This window comes from Lethenteron reissneri, unplaced genomic scaffold, assembly GCF_015708825.2.
Source record: "Lethenteron reissneri isolate LAM-NWPU_2019-01 unplaced genomic scaffold, ASM1570882v1 scaffold_207, whole genome shotgun sequence".
NCBI classification, from domain to species: domain Eukaryota; kingdom Metazoa; phylum Chordata; class Hyperoartia; order Petromyzontiformes; family Petromyzontidae; genus Lethenteron; species Lethenteron reissneri.
The window spans coordinates 156,510-175,759 of record NW_026891729.1 but is presented as its reverse complement, the minus strand read 5'-3'; the positions used below and the strand labels follow the sequence as shown (position 1 = coordinate 175,759).

Sequence of the window (19,250 nt, the reverse complement as noted above, 5' to 3'; positions counted from 1 at the left end):
CCAACGATCACAAATCACTCTTCAATTTCATCAAAAAAGTAACCTGCAGTGCCACACCTATCACCATCATTAGGGGAAAGAACTGTGATCCAATCTCCGACCCCCAGGAACAGGTTTGCAGATTTTGCTGAGCATTCCTGTGCAGTCCTGGGGGAGATGAAATCCCTCCACATGGAAAACATCGTGCGACAAAGTGGGGATGACCCTGCTGAGGCTGCGGTGCCTGAAATATTGGAAGAAGAAGTCACCCCCTGTGAGTGGCTGGCTGAGGTGCCATCTGTTGAGGAAGTACTGAAGGCGATCCAGAGTCTGAGACGAGGAAAGGCACCGGGCAGAGATGATCACCCAAGCGAAATGCTGAGAGTGGCGTTTGTGCACAGAGTGCACTACATGATATCATACCTAAAATCTGGACCACTGGACAGGTTCCGCAGGATTGGAAGGATGCCCTGGTGGTCCCCCTCTTTAAGAAGGGAGACCGCACAGACTGTAACAACTACAGGGGCATCTCACTCCTCAGTGTGCCGGGAAAGGTCTTGGCAAGGATTACTCAACATCGCCTTGCTAGGCACGCTGAGGGGAGGCTTGTGGAGCCCCAATGTGGTTGCAGGAAAGGGCGGTCCTGCACAGATGCCATATTTTCTGTCCGTTTGCTACAGCAGAGGTGTAGGGAATTCCAACAAGACCTACATCTCTGCTTTATTGACCTGGTCAAGGCCTATTCCATCAGTCAGCCTGGGCTCTGGGTTGTTCTTCACATTTTTGGAGTCCCTGACCCTCTGCTCACGATCATTAAGGACCTTCATGATGGTGAGCTGGCCCAGGTAAAGCTACGTGGCTGGGAGTCAGAGCCTTTTCCTGTTCACCTTGGGGTGCGACATTGATGTCCTCTGGCTCCAACATTATGTAACATATTTTTCGAGCACGTAGTTCACGAAGCCTTCTATGGCTTGTCAGGAGGCTGACTGATGCCCGGTGCGGTCCAAATGGCTCCATATTGGTCAACCACGTTATGTATGCCAATGATTTGATAATTGCTGCTTACTCAGAGGAGGAGTTGGAGGTGTTGCTGCTGAACCTGGAGCGTGCCAATAACAGGTGGGCCTTACCATCAGCCCCACCAAAACTAAGCACCTGCCTGGGTATTTTATACCATCAGACACTCCACCCCCACAACTCACAATTGGTGATGGAGCAGTTGTGGAGAGAGTGGAGAGTTTCCCATACCTGGGCAGTGTGCTCATGACCAGCTCTGGTTTAACACGAGATGTCTCACTCCGAATCAGTTGAGCAGCATTATATTTTCATCAGATGTGCAATGATGTGTGGAAGCTACCTGGTCTGTCGCTCCACACTAAATTTTGGGTCTTCTCGGCCACAGTCATTCCCTCCCTTCTCTACATTTGCAAAACGTGGACCCCCGTAATGGAACATCTGCGCTGGTTAGAAACTTTCAGTCTGGCATGCCTACGATCCCTCCTGGGTTAAATCTGCAGGCTGGATTGTGTAACGAGCTCATAAATCCTTGAAAGATCTGGACACATTCCCATCGGTGAACCCCTCCGGCAGGCAAGTCTTTATTGGCTGGGTCATGTAGCCCGCATGTCCAGCCACCGCATGCATAAACAGCTTTTGTTCGGCCAGATAGAGCTACTGGGCAGTTGGAGGCAGTCGCCCTCCAACAACGGAGGGCGGAGGAGCGACGCTCACAACAACAAGCAGAGCGCCGGGTGGCTAAAGCACAGCAGGTTGGCACAGTAGGGGGCACAGGTGGTGCATCAGCCAGTCATCTCGGTCATCTCAGTCAGTCGACGCGTGGCACCTGCTGGGTCTGCCCCGTGACCTCCTGTCAGCAGCGAGCCTTTGACACTTCACGTGGCCTCAAAGTGCACCTAGCCTGGCACAGGCGCCGTGGTGACATCACCGTCACTTACTGGCGAATGGTGCGGACATTGGTGTTGGTGATAGTGGTGGTGTTGTTGGTGATGGTGGTGATTGTTATGATGGTGATTGTGATGATGGTGGTGGTAATGATGGTGATAATGGTGGTGATGATGGTGATGGTGGTTCTGGTGTCGATGGTGATGATGGTGATGGTGGTGACTATAGTGGTGGTGGTAATGGTGGTGGTGGAGATGATGATGATGATGGTGGTGGTGGTAATGATACTCACCTTCGATTGATTTAAGATTTCATTAAGCCTCTCAGTGGTGACGTTAGTGGTGGTACCTGCGGACGGTCATCAATGGGACAGAGTCAGGATTTGGATTGAACCCACGACCTCCTGCGCACCAGGCGAGGTAGTCAACATCTCATAACCCCCCTCCCCATCTCTCACCACGTACCGTTGATGTTGAAGTCCCGGACGACCGGAACTCCGGCCGCTATCAAAGCGTCAATGGCAGAAGAGGTCAAGGTAGTGACTTCGGAGTCGGTGAGGCTGTAGCCACTCACGTTCGAGGATGCCAGGACACTGCCGGGCCTGCAATGACGGGGAGAGAGAGACATGCGGGGAGTGGGTGAGTGGGTGGGTGAGTGAGTGAGTGGGTGGGTGGGTGAGTGAGTGGGTAGGTGGGTGAGTGGGTGGGTGGGTGAGTGGGTGGGTGGGTGAGTGAGTGGGTAGGTGGGTGAGTGGGTGGGTGAGTGGGTGGGTGAGTGGGTGAGTGGGTGGGTGAGTGGGTGGGTGAGTGGGTGAGTGAGTGAGTGAGTGGGTGAGTGAGTGTGTAGGTGGGTGAGTGAGTTGGTAGGTGGGTGAGTGAGTGGGTAGGTGGGTGAGTGAGTGGGTAGGTGGGTGAGTGCGTGAGTGAGTGGGTAGGTGGGTGAGTGTGTGGGTGAGTGAGTGAGTGGGTTAGTGAGTGAGTGGGTAGGTGGGTGAGAGGGTAGGTGGATTATTGAGTGGGTTAGTGAGTAGGTAGGTGGGTGAGTGAGTAGGTGAGTGAGTGGGTTCGTGAGTGAGTGGGTAGGTGGGTGAGTGGGTGAGTAAGTGAGTGGGTGAGTAGGTGAGTGGGTGGATGGATGGGTGGGTGAGTAGGTGAGTGGGTGAGTGGGTGGCTGAGTAGGTGGGTGGGTGGCTGAGTATGTGAGTGGGTGGCTGAGTGGGTGGTTGAGTGGGTGAGTGGGTTCGTGAGTGGGTAGGTGGCTGAGTGAGTGGGTGGCTGAGTTGGTGGGTGGGTGAGTAGGTGATTGGGTGGGTTAGTGGGTGGGTGAGTGAGTGGGTTAGTGATTGGGTAGGTGGGTGAATGAGTGGGTAGGTAGGTGGGTGGGTTAGTGAGTGGATGAATGAGTAGCTGGGTGAGTGTGGTAGGAGGTAGGCAGGTGAGTGAGTGGGTGGGTGATTGGTTGGGTGGGTGGGTGAGTGAGTGAGTTAATGGCTGGATGGGTTATTGAGTTAGTGAGTGTGTTATTTAGTGAGTGGGATAGTGAGTGGGTGAGTTGGTAAGCGAGTGAGAGAGTGATTGAACGTGTGATAAAGTAAGGGGGTGATTGAGTGAATGGGTGACTGAGTGGGTGAGTTAGTGGTGGTGTGGGTGGGTGAGTGAGTGGGTTAGTGAGCGAGTGATTGGGTGGGAGAGTGTGTGAATGGGTGAGTGAGTGGCTGGGTGGGTGAGTGATTGGTTGAGTGGGTGGATGGGTGGGTGAGTGAGTGGTGAGTAGTGAGTGGGTTAGAAGGTGAGCGGGTGAGTGAGTGGCATAGTAGTTAGGAAGGTGAGCGAGTGGGTGATCGGTTTCGTGGGTGAATTCATTAAAGAGTGAATGGGTTTGTGAGATAGTGAGTGGGGTAGTTAGTGATGGGGATAGTTGAGTGGGTGAGTGGGTAAGTGAGTGAGAGAGTGATTGAACGTGTGATAGAACAATTGGGTGAATTAGTGAGTGGGTGATTGAGTGAGCGTGCGATTATGTGAGTGGATGAGTGGTCTATGGTGCAGTGTTGGGTCTCAATGCTGAGTCTATGGTGCAGTGTTAAGTTTATGGGTAACATTGTTGAGTCTATGGGAAGCAGTGTTGAGTCTATGGGTAGCAATGTTGAGTCTATGGGTATCAGTGTTGAGTCTATGGGAAGCATTGTTGAGTCTATGAGTAGCAGTGTTGAGTATATGAGTAGCATTGTTGAGTCTATGGGTAGCAGTGCTAAGTCTATTGTGCAGTGCTGAGTCTATGGTGTTGTGTTGAGTCTATGGGTAGCAGTGTTGAGTCTATGGTGCATTGTTGAGTCTACGGTGCAGTGCTGAGTCCATGCGTAGCAGTGTTGAGTCTATGGTGCAGTGTTGAGTCTATGGTGCAGTGCTGAGACTATGGTGCAGTGTTGAGTCTCAGTGCTGAGTCTATGGTGCAGTGCTGAGTCTATGGGTAGCAGTGTTGAGTCTATGGTGCATTGTTGAGTCTACGGTGCAGTGCTGAGTCCATGCGTAGCAGTGTTGAGTCTATGGTGCAGTGTTGAGTATATGGGTAGCAGTGTTGAGTCTATGGTGCAGTGCTGAGTCTATGATGCAGTGTTGAGTCTATGGTGCAGTGTTGAGTCTATGGTGCAGGATTGAGTCTATGGTGCAGTGCAGAGTCTATGGTGCAGTGTTGAGTTTTTTGTGCAGTGCTGAGTCAATGGTGCAGTGTTGAGTCTATGGTGCAGGATTGAGTCTATGGTGCAGTGCTGAGTCTATGGTGCAGTGCTGAGTCTATGGTGCAGTGTTAAGTCTATGGTGCAGTGTTGAGTCTATGGTGCAGGATTGAGTCTATGGTGCAGTATTGAGTCTATGGTGCAGTGTTGAGTCTATGGTGCAGTGTTGAGTCTATGGTGCAGTGCTGAGTCTATGGTGCAGTGTTGAGTCTATGGTGCAGTGCTGAGTCTATGGGCAGTGTTGAGTCTATGGTGCAGTGTTGAGTCTATGGTGCAGTGTGAGTCTATGGTGCAGTGCTGAGTCTATGGTGCAGTGCTGAGTCTATGGTGCAGTGTTGAGTCTATGGTGCAGTGTTGAGTCTATGGTGCAGTGCTGAGTCTATGGTGCAGTGTTGAGTCTATGGTGCAGTGCTGAGTCTATGGTGCAGTGTTGAGTCTATGGTGCAGTGTTGAGTCTACGGTGCAGTGTTGAGTCTATGTGCAGTGTTGAGTCTATGGGCAGTGTTGAGTCTATGGTGCAGTGTTGAGTCTATGGTGCAGTGCTGAGTCTATGGTGCAGTGTTGAGTCTATGGTGCAGTGTTGAGTCTATGGTGCAGTGTTGAGTCTATGGTGCAGTGTTGAGTCTATGGTGCAGTGTTGAGTCTACGGTGCAGTGTTGAGTCTATGTGCAGTGTTGAGTCTATGGGCAGTGTTGAGTCTATGGTGCAGTGTTGAGTCTATGGTGCAGTGCTGAGTCTATGGTGCAGTGTTGAGTCTATGGTGCAGTGTTGAGTCTATGGTGCAGTGTTGAGTCTATGGTGCACTGTTGAGTCTATGGTGCAGTGTAGAGTCTATGGTCCCAGTGGTCGTGGAGTGATGCGAGTTTGAGCCGTCCTCACCGGAAGTTTAAGATCCCCACTTCCACGAACCGAGACCCGAGGCTCTGATAGGAGCTGATGAGCTGTGGGGAGGTGGTGGGTGGGTGGAGGTGGGGGGGGGGAGTAGTGGGGGGGAGAGCCATGTCAGCAAACGCAATCGTTTATTTCATTATCGTTGTCACAGACCCACAAGGACACAGAATGTGCCCTGTGGGGTCACGGGGAGAGAGCCATCGCATAGTGTAGTGTAGTGTGTGGTGTATAGTGTAGTGTATAGTGTATGGTGTAGTGTGTAGTGTAGTGTGTTGTGTTTATTGTAGTGTATAATAGTGTAGTGTATAGTGTAGTGTGTAGTGTAGTGTATAGTGTAGTGTGTGGTGTGTAGTGTAGTGTGTTGTGTATAGTGTAGTGTGTAGTGTAGTGTGTGGTGTGTGGTGTGTAGTGTAGTGTGTGGTGTGTAGTGTAGTGTGTAGTGTAGTGTATAGTGTAGTGTAGTGTATAGTGTAGTGTATAGTGTAGTGTATATTGTAGTGTAGTGTGTAGTGTGTGGTGTAAAGTGTAGTGTATAGTGTAGTGTGTAGTGTGTGGTGTGTAGTGTATAGTGTAGTGTATAGTGTAATGTGTGGTGTATAGTGTAGTGTATGGTGTGTATTGTATAGTGTAGTGTGTGGTGTTTAGTGTAGTGTGTGTAGTGTGTGGTGTATAGTGTAGTGTATATTGTAGTGTGTGGTGTGTAGTGTATAGTGTAGTGTGTGGTGTGTAGTGTGTAGTGTGTGGTGTATAGTGTAGTGTAGTGTGTGGTGTATAGTGTATAGTGTAGTGTGTGGTGTGTAGTGTAATGTGTGGTGTGTAGTGTATAGTGTAGTGTATTGTGTTTATTGTAGTGTATAGTGTAGTGTGTGGTGTATAGTGGAGTGTGGTGTATAGCATATTATAGTGTGTAGTGTGTAGTGTATAGTGTAGAGTGGTGTGTGGTGTATGGTGTAGTGTATAGTGTAGTGTATATTGTCGTGTTTAGTGTGGTGTGGTGTACAGTGTTTTGTATGATAGTGTAGTGTACTGTGTAGTGCAGTGCCTAGTAGAGTAGTGTAGTATAGAATATTGTAGTGTTCATTCGTGTCGTGTATAGTGCAGTGTATTTTACTGCATAGTGTAGTGTGTATAGTTTCGTATATTGTGTAGTGTGGTTTATAGTGTAGTGGAGTGTGTATGGTGTAGAGTGTATTCTAGTGTATAGTGTAGTGTACAGTAGTATATAGTCGTTTAGTGTCGTGTCATGTATAGTGTTGTGTATTGTCCCATTGGTGAGCTCCTCCGGCAGGCAAGGCTGCGTTGGCTGGGTCATGTAGCCCGCATGCCCAGCCACCGCATGCCTAAACAGCTTTTATTCGGACTGATAGAGTGGGCTAAACGGGCGCGGCACGGGCTAGAGAAGAGATGGAGTGACGTGGTACAGGAGGACGTGGAGCTGAGTGGACTTGCCGATGACTGGTACCAGCAGTGTCAAGATCGGCCTCTGTGGAGGAGGCTCGTGAAGGACGCTACTGGGCAGTTGGAGGCAGTCGCCCTCCAACAACAATGGAGGGCGGAGGAGCAACGCTCACAACAACGAGCGGAGCGCCGTGTGGCTAAAGCACAGCAAGTTGGCACAGTAGGGGGCACAGGTGGTGCATCAGCCAGTCATCTCGGTCAACTCAGTCAGTCGACCTGTGGCACCTGCCAGCGGGCGTTCGACACTTCACGTAGCCTCAAGGTGCACATGGCCTGGCACAAGCGCCGTGGTGACGTCACCCTCACTTAGTGGCGAATGGCGGTTGTTCTTGTTGTATAGTGTATAGTAGTGCAGTGTATAGTAGTGTAGTGTATAGTGTGTAGTGTATTTTGTGCAGTGTATAGTGTAGTGTGTAGTGTATAGTGTATCGTAGAGCCGTGTGGTGTACAGTGTCAATTTTAGTGTCGTGTTGTTATGTTTCTGGATGAGTATGGGTCTCTCTCTATGTATCTCTATGTGTCTTTATCATAGTTCTATATGAGTATGTGTCTCTGTGAGTATGGGTCTCTGGGTCTGTGTGGGTCTCTATGAGTATGGGTCTCTGGGTCTGTGTGGGTCTCTATGAGTATGGGTCTCTGTGGATCTGTATGGGTCTCTATGAGTATTTGTCTCTGTGGGTCTGTATGGGTCTCTGTGAGTATGGGTCTTTGTAGGCCTGTATGGGTCTCTGAGTATGGGTCTCTGTGGGTCTCTATGAGTCTCTATAAGTATGAGTCTCTGTGGGCCTGTATGGGTATCTGTGAGTATTTGTCTCTGTGGGTCTGTATGGGTCTCTCTGAGCATGAGTCTCTGTGGGCCTGTATGGGTCTGGTGAAACGACAAGTGAAGTGAGTTTATACCAGAGGTCGCAAACGGGTTTTGATTCCTTACCCGTACCCGCACCTGTACCCGGCCGCACCAGGGTCGCAAACGGCTACCCGTACCCGTACCCGGCCGGGTACGGGTAGCCGGGTATCGGGTAGGGTATGGGTATCGGGTACCCGATTGCGACCTCTGGTTTATACTTCGCCGTTGTGAGATGTCTTACGCTGGGTAGAAGCCTGTTGGACATGGTCCTGTAATCCAGCGAGTTTGGGTCACTCAGGGCAGAGTTGAAGACTTCATTGATTGTCAGCGTCACTGGGACCACCTTGAGGTCTGTGGGAAACAAAGACAAAGATTAGTGGTATTGAGAAGCATAACAGACACACACACAGACACACTCAAAGATAAACAAAGATCCCCCCGGATATCCTCTAACAGACTGTTGGGGCAAGTACTGTTAGCGAGCACCTATGAAGGCCGTAACAGCGCATGAGGGCATGGGTAGCCGGAAAATACACTCAGTCACCTTTGTCTCCACAGTGGCGATGTTTACACACCGCACCAGGTATTAATTTGAGGCTGAGTCGACTTAGGGGAGGCCCACGACCGGTTCAGACAATCGTCACTGGTGATGTTGGCCGTGAGCGGGAATCGAACTTTGGTCTCTTACTGGGGTCGTAGCGCTAACCACCGCCCCACGGATTCCCACTCACACTCACCAACTCATACAATCGCACATACACATACTCATCCAGACGTACAAACTCCACTCACTCACTCTGTAGAACAGGGGGAGATCATACAAACTGCACTCACTCACTCTGTAGAACAGGGGGAGATCATACAAACTCCACTCCACTCCACTCACTCTGTAGAACAGGGGGAGATCATACAAACTCGACTCACTCACTCTGTAGAACAGTGGTAGATCATACAAACTCCACTCACTCACTCTGTAGAACAGGGGGAGATCATACAAACTCCACTCACTCACTCTGTAGAACAGGGTGAGATCATACAAACTCCACTCACTCACTCTGTAGAACAGGGGGAGATCATACAACTCCACTCACTCGCTCTGTAGAACAGGGGAAGATCACACAAACTCCACTCACTCACTCTGTAGAACAGGGGGAGATCACACAAACTCCACTCACTCACTCTGTAGAACAGGGGGAGATCACACAAACTCCACTCACTCACTCTGTAGAACAGGGGGAGATCATACAAACTCCACTCACTCGCTCTGTAGAACAGGGGAAGATCACACAAACTCCACTCACTCACTCTGTAGAACAGGGGGAGATCACACAAACTCCACTCAGTCACTCCGTACAACAGGGGGAGATCATACAAACTCCACTCACTCACTCTGTAGAACAGGGGGAGATCATACAAACTCCACTCCACTCCACTCACTCTGTAGAACAGGAGGAGATCTTACAAACACCACTCACTCTGTAGAACAGGGGGAGATCATACAAACTCCACTCACTCACTCCGTACAACAGGGGGAGATCATACAAACTCCACTCACTTACTCTGTAGAACAGGGGGAGATCATACAAACTCCACTCACTCGCTATGTAGAACAGGGGGAGATCATACAAACTCCACTCACTCTGTAGAACATGAGGAGATCACACAAACTCCACTCACTCACTCCGTACAACAGGGAGAGATCATACAAACACCACTCACTCACTCTGTGGAACAGGGGGAGATCATACAAACTCCACTCACTCACTCTGTAGAACATAGGGAGATCACACAAACTTCACTCACTCACTCTGCAAAACAGTTGGAGATAATTCAAACTCCACTCACTTGCTCACTCTGTAGACACATGGGTGAGATCACACAAACTCCAGATTGACAAGAGGCATTCCAAGTCGGGAATGGACCCAAATGCCCCCGTTTCGCTGCCTGCGAGAGCCACCGCAAGTGCCACCTCCCTTCGCTCACCTTGTGGCGCGTAGGGGCTGCTCGTTCGATTCGAACTGCCGGTTGCCATCGTTGTGCTCAGAACGGTAGTCGCAGTGGTGTTCAGGACCACTGCAGTGGTCGCAGTGGTGTTCAGGACCACTGTAGTGGTCGCAGTGGCGTTCAGGGTCATTTCAGAGGTCGCAGTGGCGTTCAGGGTCGTGTCAAAGTTCACAGTAGAGTTCAGGGTGGTCTCAGAGGTCGCAGTGGCGTTCAGGGTCGTGTCAAAGGTCACAGTAGAGTTCAGGGTGGTCTCAGAGGTTGCCAGTTGCATTCAGGGTCGTGTCAAAGGTCACAGTAGAGTTCAGGGTGGTCTCAGAGGTCGCAGTAGCGTTCAAGGTCATCTCAGAGGTCACAGTAGCGTTCAAGGTCGTCTCATCGGTGGCCGTAGCGTTCACGACGGTAGTGACATTGGTGGGGTTGGCGGTCGTGCACGATGGCAGAGGCTCCGGGCGAGACACGCACTGCACCCCATCGGGCGGGAACCCCTTGATGCACGTGCAGGTAGGGGCGAAGCCAGGCGAGGGGGAGGGGCTAGGCACGGTGACGTCATCGCACGCTCCCACCTGCCGGCAGGCAGCCGCGCTCCACAGCAAGCCGGGGCCGCAGTGGCAACGCATCTGAGTACCGTCCAACCCGCACCCTGGCGAGAGATTGGTGGGGGGGGGGGGGGGGGGGTGGAGGGGAGGGAGAGGGGGGAGGGAGAGGGGGGGGGACGAGGTGATGACGAGGTGATGACGAGAGGAAAAAGGAGGCGGTAACATTACGGTGGCGGTCGCGGGCCGTTACTGTTGCATTGTGGGGGGCATTGTCTTGTCCGGCTGATACGGAGGTCCACCTCTACTTGTGAACGTTCGACTTACGAACTTTCAGAGACACCAACAAACTGTGTTCCCGTACGTCCAGTTGCAGCTGTTCGGAACGAGAGACGTAGGTTCAACGTGAAGAACCAGTGACATTTACATCTGCAGAACGTGAAGAACCAGTGGCATCTACATCTGCAGAACGTGAAGAACCAGTGGCATCTACATCTGCAGAACGTGAAAAACCAGTGGCATCTACATATACAGAATATCAAGAACCAGTGGCATCTACATCTGCAGAACGTGAAGAACCAGTGGCATCTACAGAACGTGAAGAACCAGTGGCATCTACATCTGCAGAACGTGAAGAACCAGTGACATTTACATCTGCAGAACGTGAAGAACCAGTGGCATCTACATCTGCAGAACGTGAAGAACCAGTGGCATCTACATCTGCAGAACGTGAAAAACCAGTGGCATCTACAAATACAGAATATCAAGAACCAGTGGCATCTACATCTGCAGAACGTGAAGAACCAGTGGCATCTACATCTGCAGAACGTGAAGAACCAGTGGCATCTACAGAACGTGAAGAACCAGTGGCATCTACATCTGCAGAACGTGAAGAACCAGTGGCATCTACAGAGCGTGAAGAACCAGTGGCATATACATCTGCAGAACGTGAAGAACCAGTGGCATCTACATCTACAGAAGATGAAGAACCAGTGGAATCTACATCTACAGAACTTAAAGAAAAAGTGGCATCTACATCTGCAGGACGTGAAGAACCAGTGGCATTTACATCCGCGGAAAATTAATAACCAGTGACATCTACATTTGCAGGATATTCTAGAACCAGTGGCATCTACATCTGCATAACGTGAAAAACCAGTGGCATCTACATCTACAAAACATGAAGAACCAGTGGCATCTACATCTGCAGAATGTGAAGAACCAGTGGCATCCACAGAACGTGAAGAACCAGTGGCATCTACATCTGCAGAACGTGAAGAACCAGAGGCATCTACATCTGCAGAACGTGAAGAACCAGTGGCATCTACATCTGCAGAACATGAACAACCAATGGCATCTACAGAGCGTGAAGAACCAGTGGCATATACATCTGCAGAACGTGAAGAACCAGTGGCATCTACATCTGCAGAACGTGAAGAACCAGTGGCATCTACATCTGCAGAACGTGAAGAACCAGTGGCATCTACATCTGCAGAACGTGAAGAACTAGTGGCATCTACATCTGCAGAACGTGAAGAACCAGTGGCATCTACATCTGCAGAACGTGAAGAACTAGTGGCATCTAAATCTGCAGAACGTGAAGAACCAATGGCATCTACATCTGCAGAACGTGAAGAACTAGTGGCATCTACATCTGCTGAACGTGAAGAACCAGTGGCATCTACATCTGCGGAACGTGAACAACCAATGGCATCTACATCTGCATAACGTGTAGAACCAGTCGCATCTACATATACAGAATATGAAGAACTTGGGCATTAAAATCACCCAACAAGATGACACTTTCCCAAGGGGCCACTTTAGCTAGCACCTTTGACAGGAGGTCATACAATCCATTTGGACTCATCGGCGTAGCCTGCATCCATCCACTGATGTTCATCTTCGGTGGGGTGCATAAACAACCACCACCGACACCATTCCTCACCTCCAGTAAATGGGGAGTCCAGCCCAAAGTAGCCTGGAGCCTACAGCTTCCCACACCTCACTACTACGTTCCCACACCCCCTCGATTGTTTTATTCAGAAAAGCCACTCCCCTTTGTTTGGCATTCTCCTGCCCCGAGTAGAGGACTGTCCACCCTCATGGTGGCTGGAGCCAGAGCCGGTCCACCAGACCTCCTGAATGCCACAGATATCCAGGCGGTACCGGTCCAGCTCCCGACAGAGGAGTGGCAGCCTCTCCTCCGCAGTGAGCGTTTGAACATTCCACGTGGCCACCCGCAGTGTTTTCTAGTTGTTTCTGGAGGAGCCCCGAGGGTAACGATTCAGTCCCCTGGCTCCGCCAAAAGGGGTTTGGCCAGGAGACGTCATGGATGCCTGTCCTTCTGGCGCCTCGGGCACGAGCTTAGATTCATTTCCACGTAGTCTAGTGATCACACACTCACACACGTGTACACACACGCGCAGGCCGTAGCCATGATACTCACAGCTGAGCACCGTGACGCTGCTGGTGACATTCTGTTTGCTGACAATGAATTCAAACGAGCAGTTCCCACCGATGGGAGCATCCGTCTCGATCTGCATGCTCGCCTCGGTCTTGAACGACGTCGTGTCTGGAGACCAGACGGAGAAACGGAGAGACAGACAGACAGATTTTATCTAACCCTGCGTAAGGTCCCCACTGAGCTAGGTAGCTCCTTTTCAGAAGCGACCTGGCTCATCGCGCACGAAAGCTCAACCAAGTGGCCGACATCACTGCGTGAAAATTTACAGCGGCAGCCGAATGCTCTCAACGCGTGGCGATGTTGATTCTAAAATGTGGAGGGGAAGAACCGAAGGACTCAGAGAAAACTGCACAGGAACCACATGGAGAGAGAGAGCGACACGCAAACTGCAAATATACAGCAGTAGGCGTCAGGGTTAGGATCGAACCCTCGACCTCCTGTGTACCAGGCGAGGTAGTTAACATCTCCTAGCCACCATGGCGTTAGGGTCCGGGATTAAAACCACGACCTCCTGCGTACCAGGCGAGGTAGTCAACATCTCCTAGCCACCGTGGCGCCAACTAAGGAGGGAAGATTCACCCTTTCCCCTGTTTCCGAGACACCTCCAAGTCGCAGGGGTGGATGGCCGAGCGTCACGTCTACCGCGGAATCCCGTAACCCGTGTGCGCGGCAGAGGTCACAAACGGGTTTTGATTCCTTACCCCCATACCCGTACCCGGCCGCACCAGGGTCGCAAACGGGTACACATACCCGTACCCGATACCCGGCTACCTGTACCCGGCCGGGTATCGGGTAGGGTACGGGTATCGGGTACCCGATTGCGACCTCTGGGATGAAGCCATGTTGCAGGCGTGGGTGGGTTGATTCTAGGAACTTGAATTGTGAGAAGAGACAAGACGTTGGGAAATGAGTGACAAACAGTTACTCACCAGTGACTCATGGTCTACCCGTACCCGGCCGCACCAGGGTCGCAAACGGGTACCTGTACCCGTATCCGGCCGGATACGGGTAGCCGGGTATCGGGTAGAGTACGGGTATCGGGTAGGGTACAGGTATCGGGTACGGGTAGCCGGGTATCGGGTAGTGTACGGGTATCGGGTAGGGTACGGGTATCGGGTACGGGTAGCCGGGTATTGGGTAGGGTACGGGTATCGGGTAGGATACGGGTATCGGGTAGGGTACGGGTATCGGGTACGGGTAGCCGGGTATTGGGTAGGGTACGGGTATCGGGTAGGGTACGGGTATCGGGTACGGGTAGCCGGGTATCGGGTAGGGTACAGGTATCGGGTAGGGTACGGGTATCGGTAGGGTACGGGTATCGGGTAGGGTACGGGTATCAGGTAGGGTACGGGTATCGGGTAGGGTACGGGTATCGGGTATGGGTAGCTGGGTATCGGGTAGGGTACGGGTATCGGGTAGGGTATCGGGTAGGGTACAGCTATCGGGTAGGGTACGGGTATCGGGTACGGGTAGCCGGGTATCGGGTAAGGTACGGGTATCGGGTAGGGTATCGGTAGGGTACGGGTATCGGGTATGGGTAGCCGGGTATCGGGTAGGGTACGGGTATCAGGTAGGGTACGGGTATCGGGTATGGGTAGCCGGGTATCGGGTAGGGTACGGGTATCGGGTAGGGTATCGGGTAGGGTACGGGTATTGGGTATGGGTAGCCGGGTATCGGGTAGGGTATGGGTATCGGGTAGGGTACGGGTATCAGGTACGGTACGGGTATCAGGTACGGGTAGCCGGGTATCAGGTAGGGTACGGGTATCGGGTAGGGTACGGGTATCGGGTAGGGTACGGGTATCAGGTACGGGTAGCCGGGTATCGGGTAGGGTACGGGTATCGGGTACCCGGTTGCGACCCTGGTGCGTGGTATCGGTTTTAATTTAATTTCAGATTAGAGGCGTAGCAGTAGCAGTCGTCAGAGTAGCAGCAACGCCACTGCCGTCGTCGTCGTTACAAAGACGCCGTAACCCACCGCAAAGAACCGTAGCGACACGAGCTACCGCCAGCACAAACACGTGTTACGTTATTGGTTTTTTACCCTTCTATCTGGCAACAAAACTGACACCTTTTTACAAGGAGTCATGTTTGCATAGACCACAATACCTGCAGTCATAATGCAAACAAAAAACATAACTCTGATAATATGCACTGTCCTTGAAGTTGATTGGTCCACACCCGAGACAGCTTTCCTTAGAGCGTAGTCTCACATGGGTTGGACCAGATGACGCCAAAAGGCGCACAACTCAAAGACAATGCACCATCAGAGTATGAGAGCTCGGGGTAAGCATTTACACCATTGGAACCATTATCAGAGTTATGTTTTTTGTTTGCATTATGACTGCAGGTATTGTGGTCTATGCAAACATGACTCCTTGTAAAAAGGTGTCAGTTTTGTTGCCAGATAGAAGGGTAAAAAAACAATTATCATATTTTTACTGACAAATGAGGTTCCAATGACGTGTTACGTAATTACAACTCTATGTAACACGATTTCTGTTCCTGGGTAGTAAGTGTTATTTTAGATTTGAAGCTTTCGTGATTGCAAGGATTCATACTCTTAGTTTTTTCGGTAAAGTCACGTAGGTAAAAAAATGAAATTAAAATGAATAAAAATAAAATAATAAAAATCACTATAATAGAAATATAATAAAAATCTAAAATCATGATTTTTATTATTTGATTTTTATTAATTTCATTTTTTTACCTACGTGACTTTACCGAAAAAACTAAGAGTATAAGTGTTTCGATTTAAAGCTTTCGTGACTGCAGGGATTCATCTTCTTGGTTCTTTGGTAAAGTCATCACGTAGAATGGAAATAATAAAATAATAAAAATAAAACAATAAAATAATTCTCACGACGTTTCGGCCACAACGCCACAAGTCTGTCTCCTCGACAGACATGTTCTCCACCTGAGGACGGCTACTTGCGTTGTGGCCGAAACGTCGTGAGAATTATTTTATTATTTTAATTTTTATTATTTTATTATTTTATTATTTTCATTTTACGTGACTTTACCGAAAGAAACAAGGAGTATAAGTGTTATTTTCTAATTGCTCAAGCCTCAAAAGTAGAGCGAGTGGCTATTATTCCACACGACACTTTGCTTCTGTGACCAGGACTTCACGTGAAGGAATGACACAAATGCACACCACGTTGTCTCATTGAAAAAAGGTACATTTCAAAATGATGACTTTACCCCACCCCCATGCCCCCCAACCGCCCCTCCCCCCCACGTCTCCCCATCTCGGCCCCTCCCCCCCACGTCGCGCTGGAGGGGAACGGGGCGGTCGACTCCCCCCCAGTTGAGATTCGGTGGCGTGCGTCCGTGGCGGGGAGATTGGAACCGCGGGCAGTTTGGTGGCGCTGTGGTCACGTAGGAGGGCGAGTGGCGTGTGATGTGTGTCTGTGTGTGTGTGTCAGTGTGTGTGTCTGTGTGTGTGTGATGTGTGTGTGTCTGAGTGTGTGTGTCTGTGTGTGTGATGTGTGTGTGTCTGAGTGTGTGTGTCTGCGTGTGTGTGTGATGTGTGTCTGTGTGTGTGTGTGTGTCAGTGTGTGTGTCTGTTACCTTACCTTGCCGAGGGCTACACATCAAACACACACATCACACACAGACACACATCAAACACACACATCACACACAGACAAAGATAAAGCTCATCTTTGTCTGTGTGTGTGTCTGTGTGTGATGTGTGTGTTTGATGTGTAGGCCTCGGCAAGGTAAGGTAAAATTAAAAATGTAAAAAAAACAAGCCTACCTTTACCTTACCTTTTACCTTACCACAATACAATCACTATACCCTTATCATTTACCCTTTAGCAGGTAAGGTAAAAGGTCAAAGATAAAAAACCAACGAGCCTACCTTTACCCTACCTTTTACCCTTACCCCATACTAATTACCCGATTACAGGGTAATTACTGGGGTACTACTACACATGAAAAAGGTTTATAACGGTAAATGCTAGGGAGAGCACTTTATTCATATAGAATACTCTCGATTCCACGCTTTTTTTTACACGCTTTCTTTGAACTCACTCTGTCCGTTGTTGTCGTTGTTGTATCCTCAAATCTTGTAACTCAATTTTAACCCACTTCCCTAATGTGGTATCGACTGCACACTTGCTATACTTATGTCATACTGATGACAATACTATATTCTATCATAAAAAAATATGTTTTTAAACATTTTTTTTTATATGTTATGTGTCGGCTTGGGTCTAATTGTCCACGGTCAACTGACGTTGGCTGTAATTGGCCACAGTTCCTTACTTCATGGCAAGCTTCGGGGCCACTTCCTGGAGTTCTGCCATGACGAGTATATTTAATAAAAGTGTGTTTTTAAAAAATGTTTTGTAATATTACTTATTAAATGGAGGCCATGGACTGTGCCACGGAGATTTTAGCGGTAAACAAGGCACCGTATTTACCGGGTAATACTTCGCGCTACCTTTACCCTACCGGGTAATTCTTCCGAGCTACCTTACCCTTTAACCCTTTACCTTACCGCTTGGCATGTCGACACCTTTACCCTTTACCCTTTTACCCGGTAAAAAGGGTAAATTACCTTACCTTGCTGAGGCCTAGTGATGTGTGTCTGTGTGTATCGTGTGTCCGTGTGTGTGTCCGTGTGTGTGTCAGTGTGTGTGTCTGTCTGTGTATGTATGTGTGTGTCCGTGTGTGTGTGTCCCAGTATGTATGTGTGTCAGTATGTGTGTGTGTCAATGTGTGTGTGTCCGTGTGTGTGTCAATGTGTGTGTCTGTATGTGTATGTGTGTGTGTGTCTGCGCTGACCACTACGAACAAGCCACTTGCACCAACGGACCACATCGGGGTCGGCGTTCCATTTGTCCACTTTGTTGGCAGCACAAAGCTTCGGCCGCCTTTGTCTCCCTGTTCCGCCCAGTTGGCGATGTTTACCCAGGGACCAAACAAAAGCGAAAACGGACCGCTCAAAAGTCCAACCTTTTGTGATGTTTCTCGTTCAGTGAGGCAAACCTACCGGGTGAAGGGCTCTCACTTTTTTGGTCGGCTGGAAAAAACACGCTCAACGGTTTCAAGAAGGCTGCTCTCACCACTGAACACTAAGACTGCTATCACCACAGTTATCACCACTGAACTCTAAGACTGCTATCACCACAGCTGTCACCACTGAACACTAAGAATGCTATCACCACAGCTGTCACCACTGAACTCTAAGACTGCTATCACCACAGCTGTCACCACTGAACTCTAAAACTGCTATCACACCTGCTGTCCCAATCAACACCACGACTGCCATCACCACTGTTGTCCCAATCATCGCAACGACTGCTATCACCACGACCAAATACTTCACCGAATTACAAGCCCATGACGCGCTCGTACATGTCACGGACTCGTGTGCACGTACGCAAACCCATGACGCACGCGTGCTCATCATCGCCACGGCAAACAAAAAGTTGGGTTTCGAAGTGAAGAGAAATAAATTACGAAGTGCGCTTGTCAAAAACACGACAAAATGGCTGCCCTTACCATTCACAGTGGGACAAGATGGCCACTGGGAGACGGTGGTTGCTGTGGAAGTGGTCGGCATCGCTGCTGTGGTGGTTGTGGTGGCGGTTGCTGCCGTTCCGTTTGTTGTTGTTGTTGTTGTTGCTGCGGTTGTCGCACTTGGCGTGTCCAACGTCGTCGTCACAGGGAAGACAAAGGCGGTCGTGCTGCTCACGAACCCGATGGTTGTCGCCGGAACGGTCGTGTTGGTTGCGACGGGAGCGGTTGTGTTGTCTGCAGCTGTTGTTGATGTTGTGCTCAGTGTGACAGCAGTCGTGGTGTTGATTGGGACAGCAGTGGTGATAGCAGTCGTGGTGTTGATTGGGGTAGCTGTAGTGACAGCAGTCGTAATGTTGATTGGGGCATCAGTGGTGATAGCAGCCGTAGTGATAGCAGTCGTGGTGTTAATTGGAACAGCAGTGGTGATAGCAGTGGTAGTTGTGGTCATAGTCGTGGTGGTGGCGGTGGTGGCGGTGCTGTCGGTGGTGGAGTAACAATCAACGTTGGGATCCAGCGCCACGTTTCTCCTGCCCATGCATTGCGTCCCGTCCGTCAGGGGCCCCTGTATGCACTGGCAGGACGAGGAGGAGGTGGTCGCCCCGGGGGTCCAGTTCGTGCCGTCCGGGCACGGCCTGGACGAGCCGCAAGTGGCAGGAGACCAGTGGAGGTAGAAGTTGCCGCAGTAGCAGCACTCGACCTGGGCACTCGCACGGCACGCTGCATCGCAAACGACTTACTATCACCACTGATGTCCCAATCATCACCACGACTTACTATCACCACTGATGTTACCAATCAACACCACGACTGTTATCACCGCTGCTGTTACTAATCAACACTACGACTGTTATCACCACTGCTGATCATACAAACTCGACTCACTCTGTAGAACAGGGGAGATCATAC

The 19,250-nt window shown here is 50.3% G+C and overlaps 1 protein-coding gene across 2 annotated transcripts in view; it reads right to left on the bottom strand.

Moving 5' to 3' along the window:
* LOC133339690 (adhesion G-protein coupled receptor F2-like) overlaps positions 1 to 19,250 on the bottom strand; it is a 49,750-nt gene that overhangs the window by 20,305 nt on the left and 10,195 nt on the right. For both annotated transcript variants that reach the window (XM_061547846.1, XM_061547845.1), the window contains exons 5-11: positions 18,327 to 19,061; positions 12,792 to 12,917; positions 9,792 to 10,452; positions 8,050 to 8,159; positions 5,492 to 5,553; positions 2,346 to 2,482; positions 2,174 to 2,229 (exon numbers count right to left, since the gene is read on the bottom strand). In XM_061547846.1, coding sequence (XP_061403830.1) covers positions 2,174 to 2,229; positions 2,346 to 2,482; positions 5,492 to 5,553; positions 8,050 to 8,159; positions 9,792 to 10,083 — 657 coding nt within the window. In that variant the 5' untranslated portion in view covers positions 10,084 to 10,452; positions 12,792 to 12,917; positions 18,327 to 19,061. The remainder of the gene's footprint in view (positions 1 to 2,173; positions 2,230 to 2,345; positions 2,483 to 5,491; positions 5,554 to 8,049; positions 8,160 to 9,791; positions 10,453 to 12,791; positions 12,918 to 18,326; positions 19,062 to 19,250) is intronic.